Raw genomic sequence first — 11816 nt, 5'->3', positions numbered from 1 at the left:
TTAAACACATTTTTCTTAATTTTGAGATATTTTGCTTTTGAACACGCCATTAAATTGTATTTAGATAATCACATTTTTATTTGTCTATATTTTTCTTGCAATTTTAACAGGACAGGACACATCAAACGCAAAACCTTTACCGTCCCAACACAGAAAAAAACCACAGATGTACAATATTCTGTCATGAATAGCATTCAGTGATGTTCTAAAGGAGACATTTCTTATTTATCATATGAGTCTGAATCAGAGGGACAGAGCAGGCAGAGAAAGGATCCCAGGTTTGCTGCATAAAACATAATTTCTCCAAATGAATGTAGAAAAATATAGCTTGTATCCATTTATTGTGAGTAGGGGAAGTGGTACAACTCCATTTAAGAAAAATATTTCTCCAGGCTAATAGAGTAATAAACACAACCACTTGGGCAATGGGGCTATAGTAGCTAGTGTATGGTAGCTATATCCCATGGGTTGGGCCAAACGTTGAGTACAACGTTGGGCGCTTTTCCCAGTGTGTCACATACATTAGGCCAAAAGGTTAATAGACAATCACTTTTTTAACAATGATTTAATCACCTGTTCAACAAGACTAATGGGTTTGGAATGGGTCCTGAATTTATATACTAAATAATTTAGAATACTGTTCATTAATTTTACCTCAAACTGGTAGTAACTTACAGGCCTACTCACTGAAAACCCGGATCATGTATGTGTTGTAATAATTAATTTGGCAGACAAAACAGATTAAAGTCATTTCACACCTGATGATCATTTTAGGCTGCATTCCCTATATATATATATATATATATATATATATATATATATATATATATATATATATATATATATTTACTGACATCACGGAAATACATTTTAATGGTTATTTTAAAGTTTAAATAGTTAAAAATGACCAGATTATTTAATATTATTGTATATTTCACTATGTATTAAACCATTTCCTTACATTGCTGCACTTATCCATGTAGTTATCCTTTTAGTATTTGCCTATTTCTTTATTTATTTGGCAGACTTAAAAAAAAAAGTATTTTTACAGAACTCATTTTTAAAACCAGAATACAAGATAATACACCCCATTAGCATGAAAGAAAAAGAGTAACTACAAAAATGAAGAAAACCTATATGTATGTTAGAGTTATGATAACCTGTGAATTTTAAATTCTGGTATAAAATCTGAACAAACCTATTATACTTATACATCATAATAAAATATTACCGTTCACAAAGAACAATAAAAAAAGCTATATTTCGTATAATGGTGAGCTATAGCAAGTAACCTGTCACAACATGAAAGACCGAAAGTGGTGACTAACCTCTGTGTACAGTGTGACAATAAAGATTTCATTTAATCTGCCTCAAATATGATGTGATAGAACAAGCAATAATATGGTCAATTTGTCAGTCGAACCGCTGACAGGTTACTGGGACATAGTGCTGGTGATCCAGTCATCATAATGTGATATTATGGTGTAGAGTCCAGGCTTCCTGGTGGAACCACAACTCCTCCCTCCATTTGAGGTTATTCCCACAGCAATGCCATTATAGAGCAAAGGACCACCAGAATCACCCTGTAAGAGTAGAATATAGGCATGAGAGAATTGCTTAAATGATGTGAAATCTAGGTAGGATGGAAAAACTATAGTGATAATTAGTGTTTTGCACAGATCTGAAATGTACTTCGGAGGTAGTTGGAGGACTGAGTGGGGGAGAGAAACTGATTCAACTGTTTCACTGACTCCAGAGATTGTTGATACATTTGTTTATGTTTTCATTTTACATTCATTAAAAAGAATTTCCTCTCGATGTGAATTGCAATTAAAACTTCACATAAATGAATCTCAATTTCAAACACCGTGTCTAATATCTGTGGCTGGGAGATCAAGACTGCAGAATTGGCTGGGAAGGATGGTACTGCTTCCTCCACTGGTAAAAAAGATAAGCAATGTTGACTGTGAGCTTCAAGTGTGTTTGGTCTTAGTCTTTATTCTTTCTGGTTGTGCAACAGGGAAGAACTAAGCCAGAATGTAGAAATTTGGGGAAAAGTGTGAAATGGGCAAACAATGACTAATTCGTACAACAGAAAGACTAAGATAAAAACTTACATCGCAGGTGTCCTTGAGTTGTTTTCCAGCACAGAGCATATTTGTTGTAAATGATTCCCCATAGGAGTTACTGCGACCACAGGTACGTCTCTTTATAACAGCAACAGTCACTTCATGCAGTTTATCTGGCCGGTTGCCAAGATTGTCTAATTTGCCCCACCCTGCAGTTTCCACAGACGCATCTGTACCAGGATCACTCCCTCCTGATCTCTGGAACTTCACAGGCTTCACTGCATCAGTCTCTGTGACTGACTGACTTAGCTGCCAATTACAGAGGATATTGTCAGTGTCAGTGGAACTTAACACAAGGTACAGTGATATGGTATAAGAAATTCCCCACCCTCTTGATGCTCTAGTCCTCATTCAAAAACTTTATATACTTTACCTTAACCAGTGCAATATCATTATCATAGTTATTAATGTTGAAATCGGGATGATTATAGACAGCAGCCACATCAAACGTTTGTTTCGTGTCCTCTTCCTGGGATAGGGAATGAGCGCCCAACACAATCTTATAATTACTGCTGCAGTAGAGAATACACACAAATGATCGTTTTTTGTTAACACATTTTCAATAGTTTTTTTTAAAAGAGGAATTTTAGGATAATTTGATAATAGATATGTGAAAGGTTGGTCTATGGTACTTACCTGTCCTGAAAGCAGTGTGCGGCACTCATAACCCACTCACGAGAGATCAGAAATCCACCACAGTTGTGTTTGCCTTCCAGCTGCAGTGAGGCCATATAGGGACGGGAGTGTGGTGTAGATTCCTTCCCTCCTGTGATACACTCACCTTCTCAAAGACACATATAAGAATAATAAGTGCTAATGTTAAAAGCAAGAGCTGAAAAATATATTTTAGAGTTGGAATACAGTAAAGATCAAAGTCTTGGATTAATTAATTAATTTCAACTTAATCTGTAAAACTACATGATGAATTTTCTTATTATATCGGTCCATTTAAAGTATGCATTAATCCAGTTGTGCACAACTTTCTCTCATGTTCTCTTATGTTGACTGATCTATTATGTAGTGTTTTTGGTCTTCTGTATAATGACAGAGATGTTGTAGTCTCAATATGTGTCCGAGATTTAATAATTAATATTAATATTAATAATTAATAATCAAAATAAAGGAATTCATGTATTCTACTCACCAGGAAGGAGGAATGCATAGCAGAGAGCTGAAGCAAGGATCACTTGTAGAGAACACATACTGAATAACTCCTTTCTACGCACTCCCTTGTTGAGATGGAATATATTTATAGTCTTGTATGCTAGCCTTATATAAGCTGGGAGTGGGTCTGCATTTACAAGAAAAATGCTGACTTCTTGGAAATCATTACTTTCTCCTCCTACATTTATGTGATGCTGAGACATGTCTCTTATCTCCACTTTGGCACCATCTCAACTTTATTACATTACCACTGTATTTTCTCTGTAGTTTTTGTTTTCAGATATTTCCAATATCCACTGATAGGACAATTATAACAACCCTGACTGCTTGACCAACTCTTTTATTAGTGAATTAAATGACACATAAATAAACAACCTGCGCACTCAAACCCCTCAAAACACACGCACGCGCACGCACACACACACACACACACACACACACACACACACACATACAAACAGACAGATAAAATACTTTAGGCCAGTGACAACATGTTCTAGTTAGATCTATGTTAGTGGAAATAAAAACAGCAAGTTAGTATTAGCAGGATGGGCTTTGTTTCTAGCAGGCTGAAAACATTGCTTATGAAATTCTACAATCAGATTTAAAATTAAAACTGTAATATTCTCATACAGTATGTATATTGTAATGCTTTTTAGACAAGTACCACAGATGTCTTGAAAAATGACTGGCTTTTTCCCTGTGTTGCTGCCTAATATGAACGAGTAACTATTAAATGTGTGTTTCTGCTATAATATACATTCCTCCTCACATTCTTACATGACAAAAAATATTGGAACACGTGACTGACAGGTGTTTCTTAGATTGTTCTGTTAGAGTGATTGTTCTGTGAAGACTGGTTTTATTTTTAAAAGTATAAATCAACAAAAAGACCGGAGAGTTGTCTATTGGAGATAAGCAAGCCATTATGAAGCAGAGAAAATAAGGAAATTTGATCAGAGCAACAATTTGGAATGTCCTGAAAATGAAAGTACACCACTGCTGAGCTAACATCGAACAGGTCAGCAAGGGAAAACAGCAGCAGTACATGAAAACATTATGAGAGCTGTGAAGAAAAACCAGTCAGTGATATTGCCAACAACCTCCACAGGGCAGGGGTGTAGGTATCACAATCCTCCATAAGAAGCACAATATGCAAACCACTCATCAGCAGTAAGAATCAGGAGGCCAGACTGGAACTCTTTAATTAAGTAAATAATTCCAATTTTGAGAAAGTTCCATGGTTCTAACACCTATCAGAGACTTGCCAACATAATGGTAATTTGCTGTGAAGCCTGTTTACCTTCATTCAGATCTTTCATATCTGAGCAGTAATCTGGGTGCTAAGCCAAAAGAAAACACACTACAGTGTACTTCTGTGGAGGTGGAGAAATTGTCTGTGTTCCACATCAGGTGGAATGATATATTTTGATGTTATTTCATCACATTTTGTATGCACAGCATATGGAAAGGCAATCATTTTAAGAACACATCCAGTTATGGCAGATTTAGCATGGGGCGAATTCCCCCTCCATTTATTTTTACCTATGAGGAAATATCTTGCAAGGTATGCATGGACAGTCTGTACAGACTGTTTTACTGCCTATGGACAGTGTGCTCATTAACCATGGATCTGATGTTATTGTCCAGTCTTGGAATTCTCTTGTGCTTCAGGTGAACAAATCCTGCTTTAGAAATTTGATCACTGCTTGCCCTGACTTGAACTCACCACTTGTGTTTTTGCCTAAACTTGTTCTTATCTGTTGCTGCTGTACCAGTATTGTGCAAAATGTTTTCTGCATATCTATATACCTGTACATCCATTGTGATTTCTGAAATTCTTCTTTAGAAATAATGTGACCACGGTTAAGGGATATCACTAAAAGCCCCATATGTTTAGTTTAAGTCCCATATGTTTAGTTTAAGTTTCAAACACTTCTAATCATGTGCATCAAAGACCAGGCACCAGCAGCAAGGTTGTGCAAAGGTTTTTGTTTGGAAATGAGAAGCCAAATTTGGATTCAAATTTTTGTTATAACCCAGTGATTTCCCATGCCCCCATTGCTATGATTCTCATAGATTGGTACACTGTTTTTAAGTACCTCTGTGCCCATTTACAGTTTTTCCCACAATTGCTGTAGACAGAAGCTTTCACACTCCAGCCTCCTTTTAGAGGGATGTACTGTTATAACTAGCATGGCAGTGAAAGACCTGGATGTTATATTAGACAGCAACTTGTCTTTTGAAAATCATATCACCCATATTACAAAAACAGCCTTTTCCCATCTTAGAAATCTTGCTAATCTAAGAAACCTCCTATCTGTATTTGATGCTGAGAAGCTAGTTCATGCATTCATGATGTCCAGACTGGACTATTGTAATGCATTACTAGTTGTCTTGCATCTTTAATAAATAGGCTACAAATATAAAAATATGATCATATAACCAAAATTTTATCATCTCTACACTGGCTACCTGTTAAGTTTAGAATTGATTATAAACTACTGTTAGCCAGGCATCCACATAATACTTCCCATAATCTTGTGCTCTAGTACAGTTGATCAAATGCACATTATCATCTAGTGCTTGCTAATATTATGAACCGTAGCTACACTAATTCCTTGCCACTGCTTCTATTTTTCTACCCATCCCGAGGCACCAAGAGATCTAGTTGTGTTCTTTTGTGATGAAGATTTTGAACCTTCCTTGAGATGACCCTTTGCCCACCCTGTGAGGATCCTGAGGCATCTAAAGATGTATCAGCTCTGTTTGGATTCCTCTTCATGAAGTATTCAAACATTATAAGAAGAGATGCCAACTACATGTGGTCTTTGAGGACAACAACCTCCTAATCAATACATAATTGTTGGACTGTATATTTATAATCACACCCTTCAGTGTCAACCAAATGAGGATGAGGTTCTCTTTTGAATCTGGTTTCTTTCAAGGTTTCTTCCTCTTCTATCTAAGGGAGTTTTTCCTTGCCACAGTTGCCTCAGTTACTTCAGGCTTGTTTATTGGGGATAAATACAAACACATTTAAAATATAAGTATAATATTAATCTTGAATTTTTGTATTATATTATTTGTATAATATTTCTTTTTTGTATTAGGTTTTTTGTGTACTCTTTCTTAATGCCTGTGACCCCATAAGTATAGTTTTACGGTTTGACCACAAAGAGGCAGCAGAGTGCTTTGTTCATTTGTTTTTTTTCTACATTTACATTTGTATAACATCTGGCAGATTGGTGGTGCTGGGATTCAAGAAGTATACAAAGATAGATAGATAGATAGATAGATAGATAGATAGATAGATAGATAGATAGATAGACAGAGAGAGAGAGAGAGAGAGAGAGAGAGAGAGAGAGAGAGAGAGATATGATCTGGAGACATTTTTGGTTGTTTGTTTGCCTGTTAAACAAAAATTGCTTAAAAAACAAATTACAAACAAACAAAAAGGGTTTTAATTACTGAGGTCAAGGTTAGAGTTAGATTTAGGTGTGTCATAGCATTCATTGGCTGCATTAACAATCAGATCAACAGAAGGACCTCACAAAGATAGTAACTCAGCAGAATGCTTCCTATTCAGAAGGTTTTCCGACAGAGACAATCTGTAACACGGTCAGGAAATGTAAAGGGGAAAAAGTGAAATGTAATTTCTCTTTGAAAGAATTTTAACTCAGAATGATTTAATGTCTCTGGCTGGGGTCAGAGGTCAGTGTTCCCCAGTCAGGATTGTTTGGGAATGATTGGCATGAGGAAGTATCTCTTAACCAAGAGGAAGAGGAAGCATTCACTCAGTCAACACACTGAAGATGAGCCCTCAATCCTGCCTCTCAGGATTCCTTTGTCATCATTTATTTCACATGCAAACAGCTTTAAATTGTATTTTCAATAACTCCTGCAACTCATAATACCTACTAACTAACAAAAGTGCATTGATTTACTCTTTAGCTTTTTTTAAATCTAAATTTTAGCAAGATATTTTTTATATAAATGAAATTTCATATTCAATATCATAGCAGTTAAACTTTAGGCTTGTATTAAGCCTATATTTTCTTAAATATATTAATGTGTTAATTCATTGCTTTTATTTAGGTCTTTTTGTTTCCAATTTTAAGCCTAGCTGTCATTCAACACCACTGATCCCACACGTCTCCGCACTCCTCACTCCTTTATTCAGGTGACGATGTGTCCAAGGAAGAAGATAGAGGTTTTTTTCCCCCATCTATTTAAATGCAAACAAATGTGTGATATTGAGCTTGTTAACTGCTTTGCATGTGTTCAGATGACACTGATGGATTTGATCTAAAATGGGGATAATATACAATTATGAATCAGAATGTTCATACAAAACATATACATTTCCAACTTCTTTTGTAACAATACCATTTGTTAAAAACACTGTAAATAATAATGAATATTATTAGCACATGAACACTGTCATTAAAGCCAAAACATAGCAATTAATACTAAACTCTGAAACTTAAAATATAATACTTTTTTACTCAGGTTGTTTTTTACTCAGTAATGTGATTTGTAAAGAAAACTGTTGTATAAATTAGAAACAAATGCAAAAATTGAAATATTGTTATTATTGCTCTCAGACGTTTGATCCTTGCTGTATGTAGGATGTTCCTTGTTTAAAACACCCCCCAGTGGAGGGTCACACACATATGACACACTCACACTTGAAGGTCATGTCCAAATTCTGCCTGTCAGCTCAGCTACTGCGTAGCACAACATGCTATTAGTCTTTGTATAATCCAACAGATTAGAGGAAAAGCATTAATTTCTTTCTCTGTAGGTTCTGGCTCTAAACTTCTGATACGTGGATCCCTGGAGAGGAGCGTTGGAGGAACTCTACTGATCTATTGATAGCCCCATGGGACTGTTGTGTGGGCCTTTGGGGGTGTCATTAGAGATCCGGCTGATGAGAGAGTGGCATTGTGTGATTCCCTTTTTCAGAGAGGTGTTTGGAAATAGCCAGTCTAAAAGCATCCAGAGTTTTTGCCACAGGCTAAAAACGCTTTACTCTAAACAAACAAAACCCACCTCACACTCAGCACCTCTAACAGACACTCAGGGATTTGGGTTTCCAGTCTACTACTGTCCAGTGAATTAACCTTTAATCCTCACACTCAGTATGTTAACCTGGCCCTCAGGACTAAAGGCTCGTAATCACTCTTACCTTTGCTGACATTTACCTTGGAGTTGTGGAAAATAAGAAGTGCTGCTGCTGTAGCTGGGAACCAAGTTAGAATTATCTTCAACCCTTAACATTGTGTTTTGGTTATTGTATGTATTCTAATGCACATAGTTCAGGAATTAATTCAGGATTTTCTATCATCACAGTGACACTGGTAGGAAATGATGTGTAAGATGCAGTGGGGTCCAAAACTCTGGGACTAATATTTCTATTTGGTATACTTTTCTAGATGAATACAACCGATTTCTTTACTAATTATCTTACTGACAACAACAACAACAAAAACACAATAGTTTGGATGATACTCCTCACGTTTCTGCAAAACTACATGATCAATTTTCCAATTTTCATCAAATGTCATCGGGACACAAGCTTCAGTAAAAGAGATTATGTGTTAGGAAAATATGACAGTTTACATGCCCAGTATCACTCATTTACTTACATTTGAATAGGGAGGTAAAATCTTAGACTTGCTTTAGTTGGCAGAATCATAGATTATGAAATAATTCAAGGTATGGAATATTTACTGTCTTTAATCATAATTTAATAATTTACTGTTTTAATCATTTGAAATTCTAAAACCTGTTTATTTAAAATTTGAAATCCAAGATTTGGACACAGTGCGTATACAAAATACAAAAGGTGAGCAGGATTAACTGAAAAATCCTTGAAGCCAATGTTAAAAGATTGTATATTTGTAAAATCCATCTACAATAACCTCAGTGTTCCTATGACTTTCTAGATTTTCTAGTTTCTTATTGCCTCTTAGCCTAAATCCAGTGAGATTTACCTTGGTGAACATAACAACAACAACAACAACAACAACAACAACAACAACAATAATAATAATAATAATAATGACATATTTCTCTACATTAATTATTTATTTCATATAAGGCGAACTAGAGAAAGTTTTAGGAAGTATTTTCGACTGTGCTAAAGCTTTTACCTTTGTTCAGGCTACCTATAATATTAGAAATAAAATCTATTAGAAATGTTTAAAATGCCTGTAATGAGATTGTGGGTTTGTAAATGTAATCATTTATCTCTTTTAGCTTTTTGAACAGTTAGTTGAGATTTTGACATGGTTTAACTCAATGGATTCACCTCATCATGCAGCTACGAACCCTTTCATTATTTGCAAATACATTTTAATCTTTTTTTACATAATGGGCCTCACATGGGATTAGTAATGACAGGCTACAACACACTCTCACACCACAATGAAGTGGGATAATGGTGGGATAACAAACAATGTTAAATTCACATGGCGTGTTCAGTCTCATTGCTGCACCCTGTTGGCTTCACGATGAAGTGAAGGCTGAGAAGGCAAGCAAGTAGTACTGTCACAAGTGCATTCACAGGCACGAAATGCACCTCTGGAAACAACCTACTGGAAATTAAAGAATGTTAGTAAATGCTAAAGCCTTTTATGTGTCAGTCAGGTTCTCCTTTATTGTAAAAATGGATGTCATAATATGTTACTATGGCTTCTAAACTAAAACTGGAAGGAAAAAAGATATTCCAGACAAAACTACTACTGGATGGGACTTGCAGAGAATCAGACCCTCAAGACCACACACACACACACACACACACACACACACACACACACACACACACACACACACACACACACACACACACACACATCATATCCAGGTGTATGTAAGTATGCAAGCGTGTGTACTAGTATACGCGTATCTGTGTGTGGTCTGGCATAGTCACCGTTATCACAAGTGGGAGTTTATGTGCCTAAAGAGATATTGTTTTGTGTGGCTGAGTGTGAAGCCCCTCACCCCTCCTCTTTCTCTAGGTGTTGTTCTCCACCTGTCCCCACCCCTCTGAGTCTCGTGAACCCTTCTGGACTACTTCCAGTCATGGGGATTATATTTAAACTCATATAATCTCCTGTGTTTCCTCTATCACGTTAAAACTGTGCTGTCTGAAATGCATTCACACAGCTCCTTCTCATATTATTTCATATCCTACTGATCGGTGCTTATTGCTAAGTTATAAGCAAAAATAATCCAATCAGTTATGTAGCGTTTGAATGAATATACTGTATGAAGTACAATATTTACTTAAAAATATCAAAAGTAAAAGACTGCAGGTGTACCACGTATGGTATTATTAGAGATGATGCATTTTTCCCAGGAGGCAGTAATCCTTATGCTCTCTCTCTTTTTTCTTTCTTTTTTTTTGTCAAGCAGGAATCTGCACCAGTGGTGGCCCTTGGGAGGATGACAGGAGGATTCCGACGTTCCCACACCTTCGATCTTTTCTCAGTAATCCTGCTTCCTTAGTTATTCGGTGGGAGACAGAAATTCACCTGGCATGCTTAAACCATGGTCGTCTTGTCTCAGAACAGAGAGCTGCACAAAGAACAAGAACAAACTTCTCAAGTATGATGGAATCCGAAGCTCGAAAAGATAATGAAAAGTGTGATATCATGCTTTCGGAGCTTCAAATACCTCCAGCTTCTATATGATGTGTCGCTATTGAAATAGAACACCTGTGAACTGTGTTTCATGTGCAGGTAGTATGTGGATGTGTTGGGATATGTACATATGATTCTTTGAAGTTGAAAGTTTTGTTCCTTTCAGGCAGGGTCACTGAGCAAGTGAGTGAGTGTTTGTAATTGGTGTTGGAATGAATAAGTTTGGGGGAAGCCCCGTGCTGCAAACCTACAGCGCATTTTCACATTTTCATTTAAATGCAGGCACCTGAAGCAACACACACACACACACACACACACACACACACACAGACATATGCACATAAAAGCACAATATCCTCAGCATCCTCAGGCATGCACAGTGCACAGATATTCCAGCACAGCTCAACCCCAAAAAGCCACATTCAATAGAATATAGAGCGTAATGCCAAAAGTGCTACTCATACAAACATATCGCTCCTACTCCCCTGCCTCAAGCAGACTATGAATGAAAAATGATGTCTTTCTCAGTGATATGACAGACAGGTCAGATTCTCTGCACTCTGAGCTCGTTTTATAGCATAGAAACAAAAGCAAACAAAGAACAGCACAGATATCGATTGTCAGTCATAGACAATGCAGTTTCTTTTATACATAGGCCTGAAAACACCTGAGCTTTTTTTTCCCCCCGCCTAATTTGTTGAACATAGTTACAGTTGTCAAGGTCAAAGCTTCTGCATTTGATGCCTCAATCCACCACTGTTTACGTTGGAAGGATTCGGTTCCTCCCCCTGAGGCATTATTATGGCTAGACGAGCCGATTGTCAATAACTGTCACCTTTCAAGAAAGAAGGCCGCATCCATCTGCCTTTGCTTG

The 11816-nt window shown here is 36.6% G+C and overlaps 1 protein-coding gene across 2 annotated transcripts; it reads right to left on the bottom strand.

Annotated features, from left to right (window-relative positions):
* Positions 1-54: 54 nt before the first annotated feature.
* On the bottom strand, positions 55-3429 carry cfd (complement factor D (adipsin)). 2 transcript variants are annotated; one of them, XM_060872246.1, is made up of 5 exons: positions 3274-3429; positions 2766-2910; positions 2503-2641; positions 2118-2378; positions 55-1583 (listed from the first exon to the last, which is right to left on the bottom strand). In XM_060872246.1, exons 1-5 carry the CDS (start codon positions 3329-3331, stop codon positions 1434-1436), a joined length of 753 nt encoding a protein of 250 aa, XP_060728229.1. In that variant the 5' UTR covers positions 3332-3429; the 3' UTR covers positions 55-1433. The 2 variants fall into 2 exon arrangements, with proteins under 2 accessions (XP_060728229.1, XP_060728228.1); XM_060872245.1 differs by having other exon boundaries at positions 2766-2913; positions 3274-3420.
* Between the last annotated feature and the right edge of the window lie 8387 nt (positions 3430-11816).

This window comes from Tachysurus vachellii, chromosome 6, assembly GCF_030014155.1.
Source record: "Tachysurus vachellii isolate PV-2020 chromosome 6, HZAU_Pvac_v1, whole genome shotgun sequence".
Lineage (NCBI taxonomy): Eukaryota > Metazoa > Chordata > Actinopteri > Siluriformes > Bagridae > Tachysurus > Tachysurus vachellii.
This window is presented reverse-complemented; position numbering and strand designations above follow the sequence as displayed.

Excerpts from the sequence above, each read along its gene's own strand:
- cfd (XM_060872245.1), bottom strand. The coding sequence starts at position 3,331 with ATGTGTTCTCTACAAGTGATCCTTGCTTCAGCTCTCTGCTATGCATTC. Across the intron at positions 2,642-2,765 it reads GCACACTGCTTTCAGGACAG|CAGTAATTATAAGATTGTGT; the intron begins GTAAGTACCATA and ends TCTCTACTGCAG. Across the intron at positions 1,584-2,117 it reads AACTCAAGGACACCTGCGAT|GGTGATTCTGGTGGTCCTTT; the intron begins GTAAGTTTTTAT and ends CTACTCTTACAG.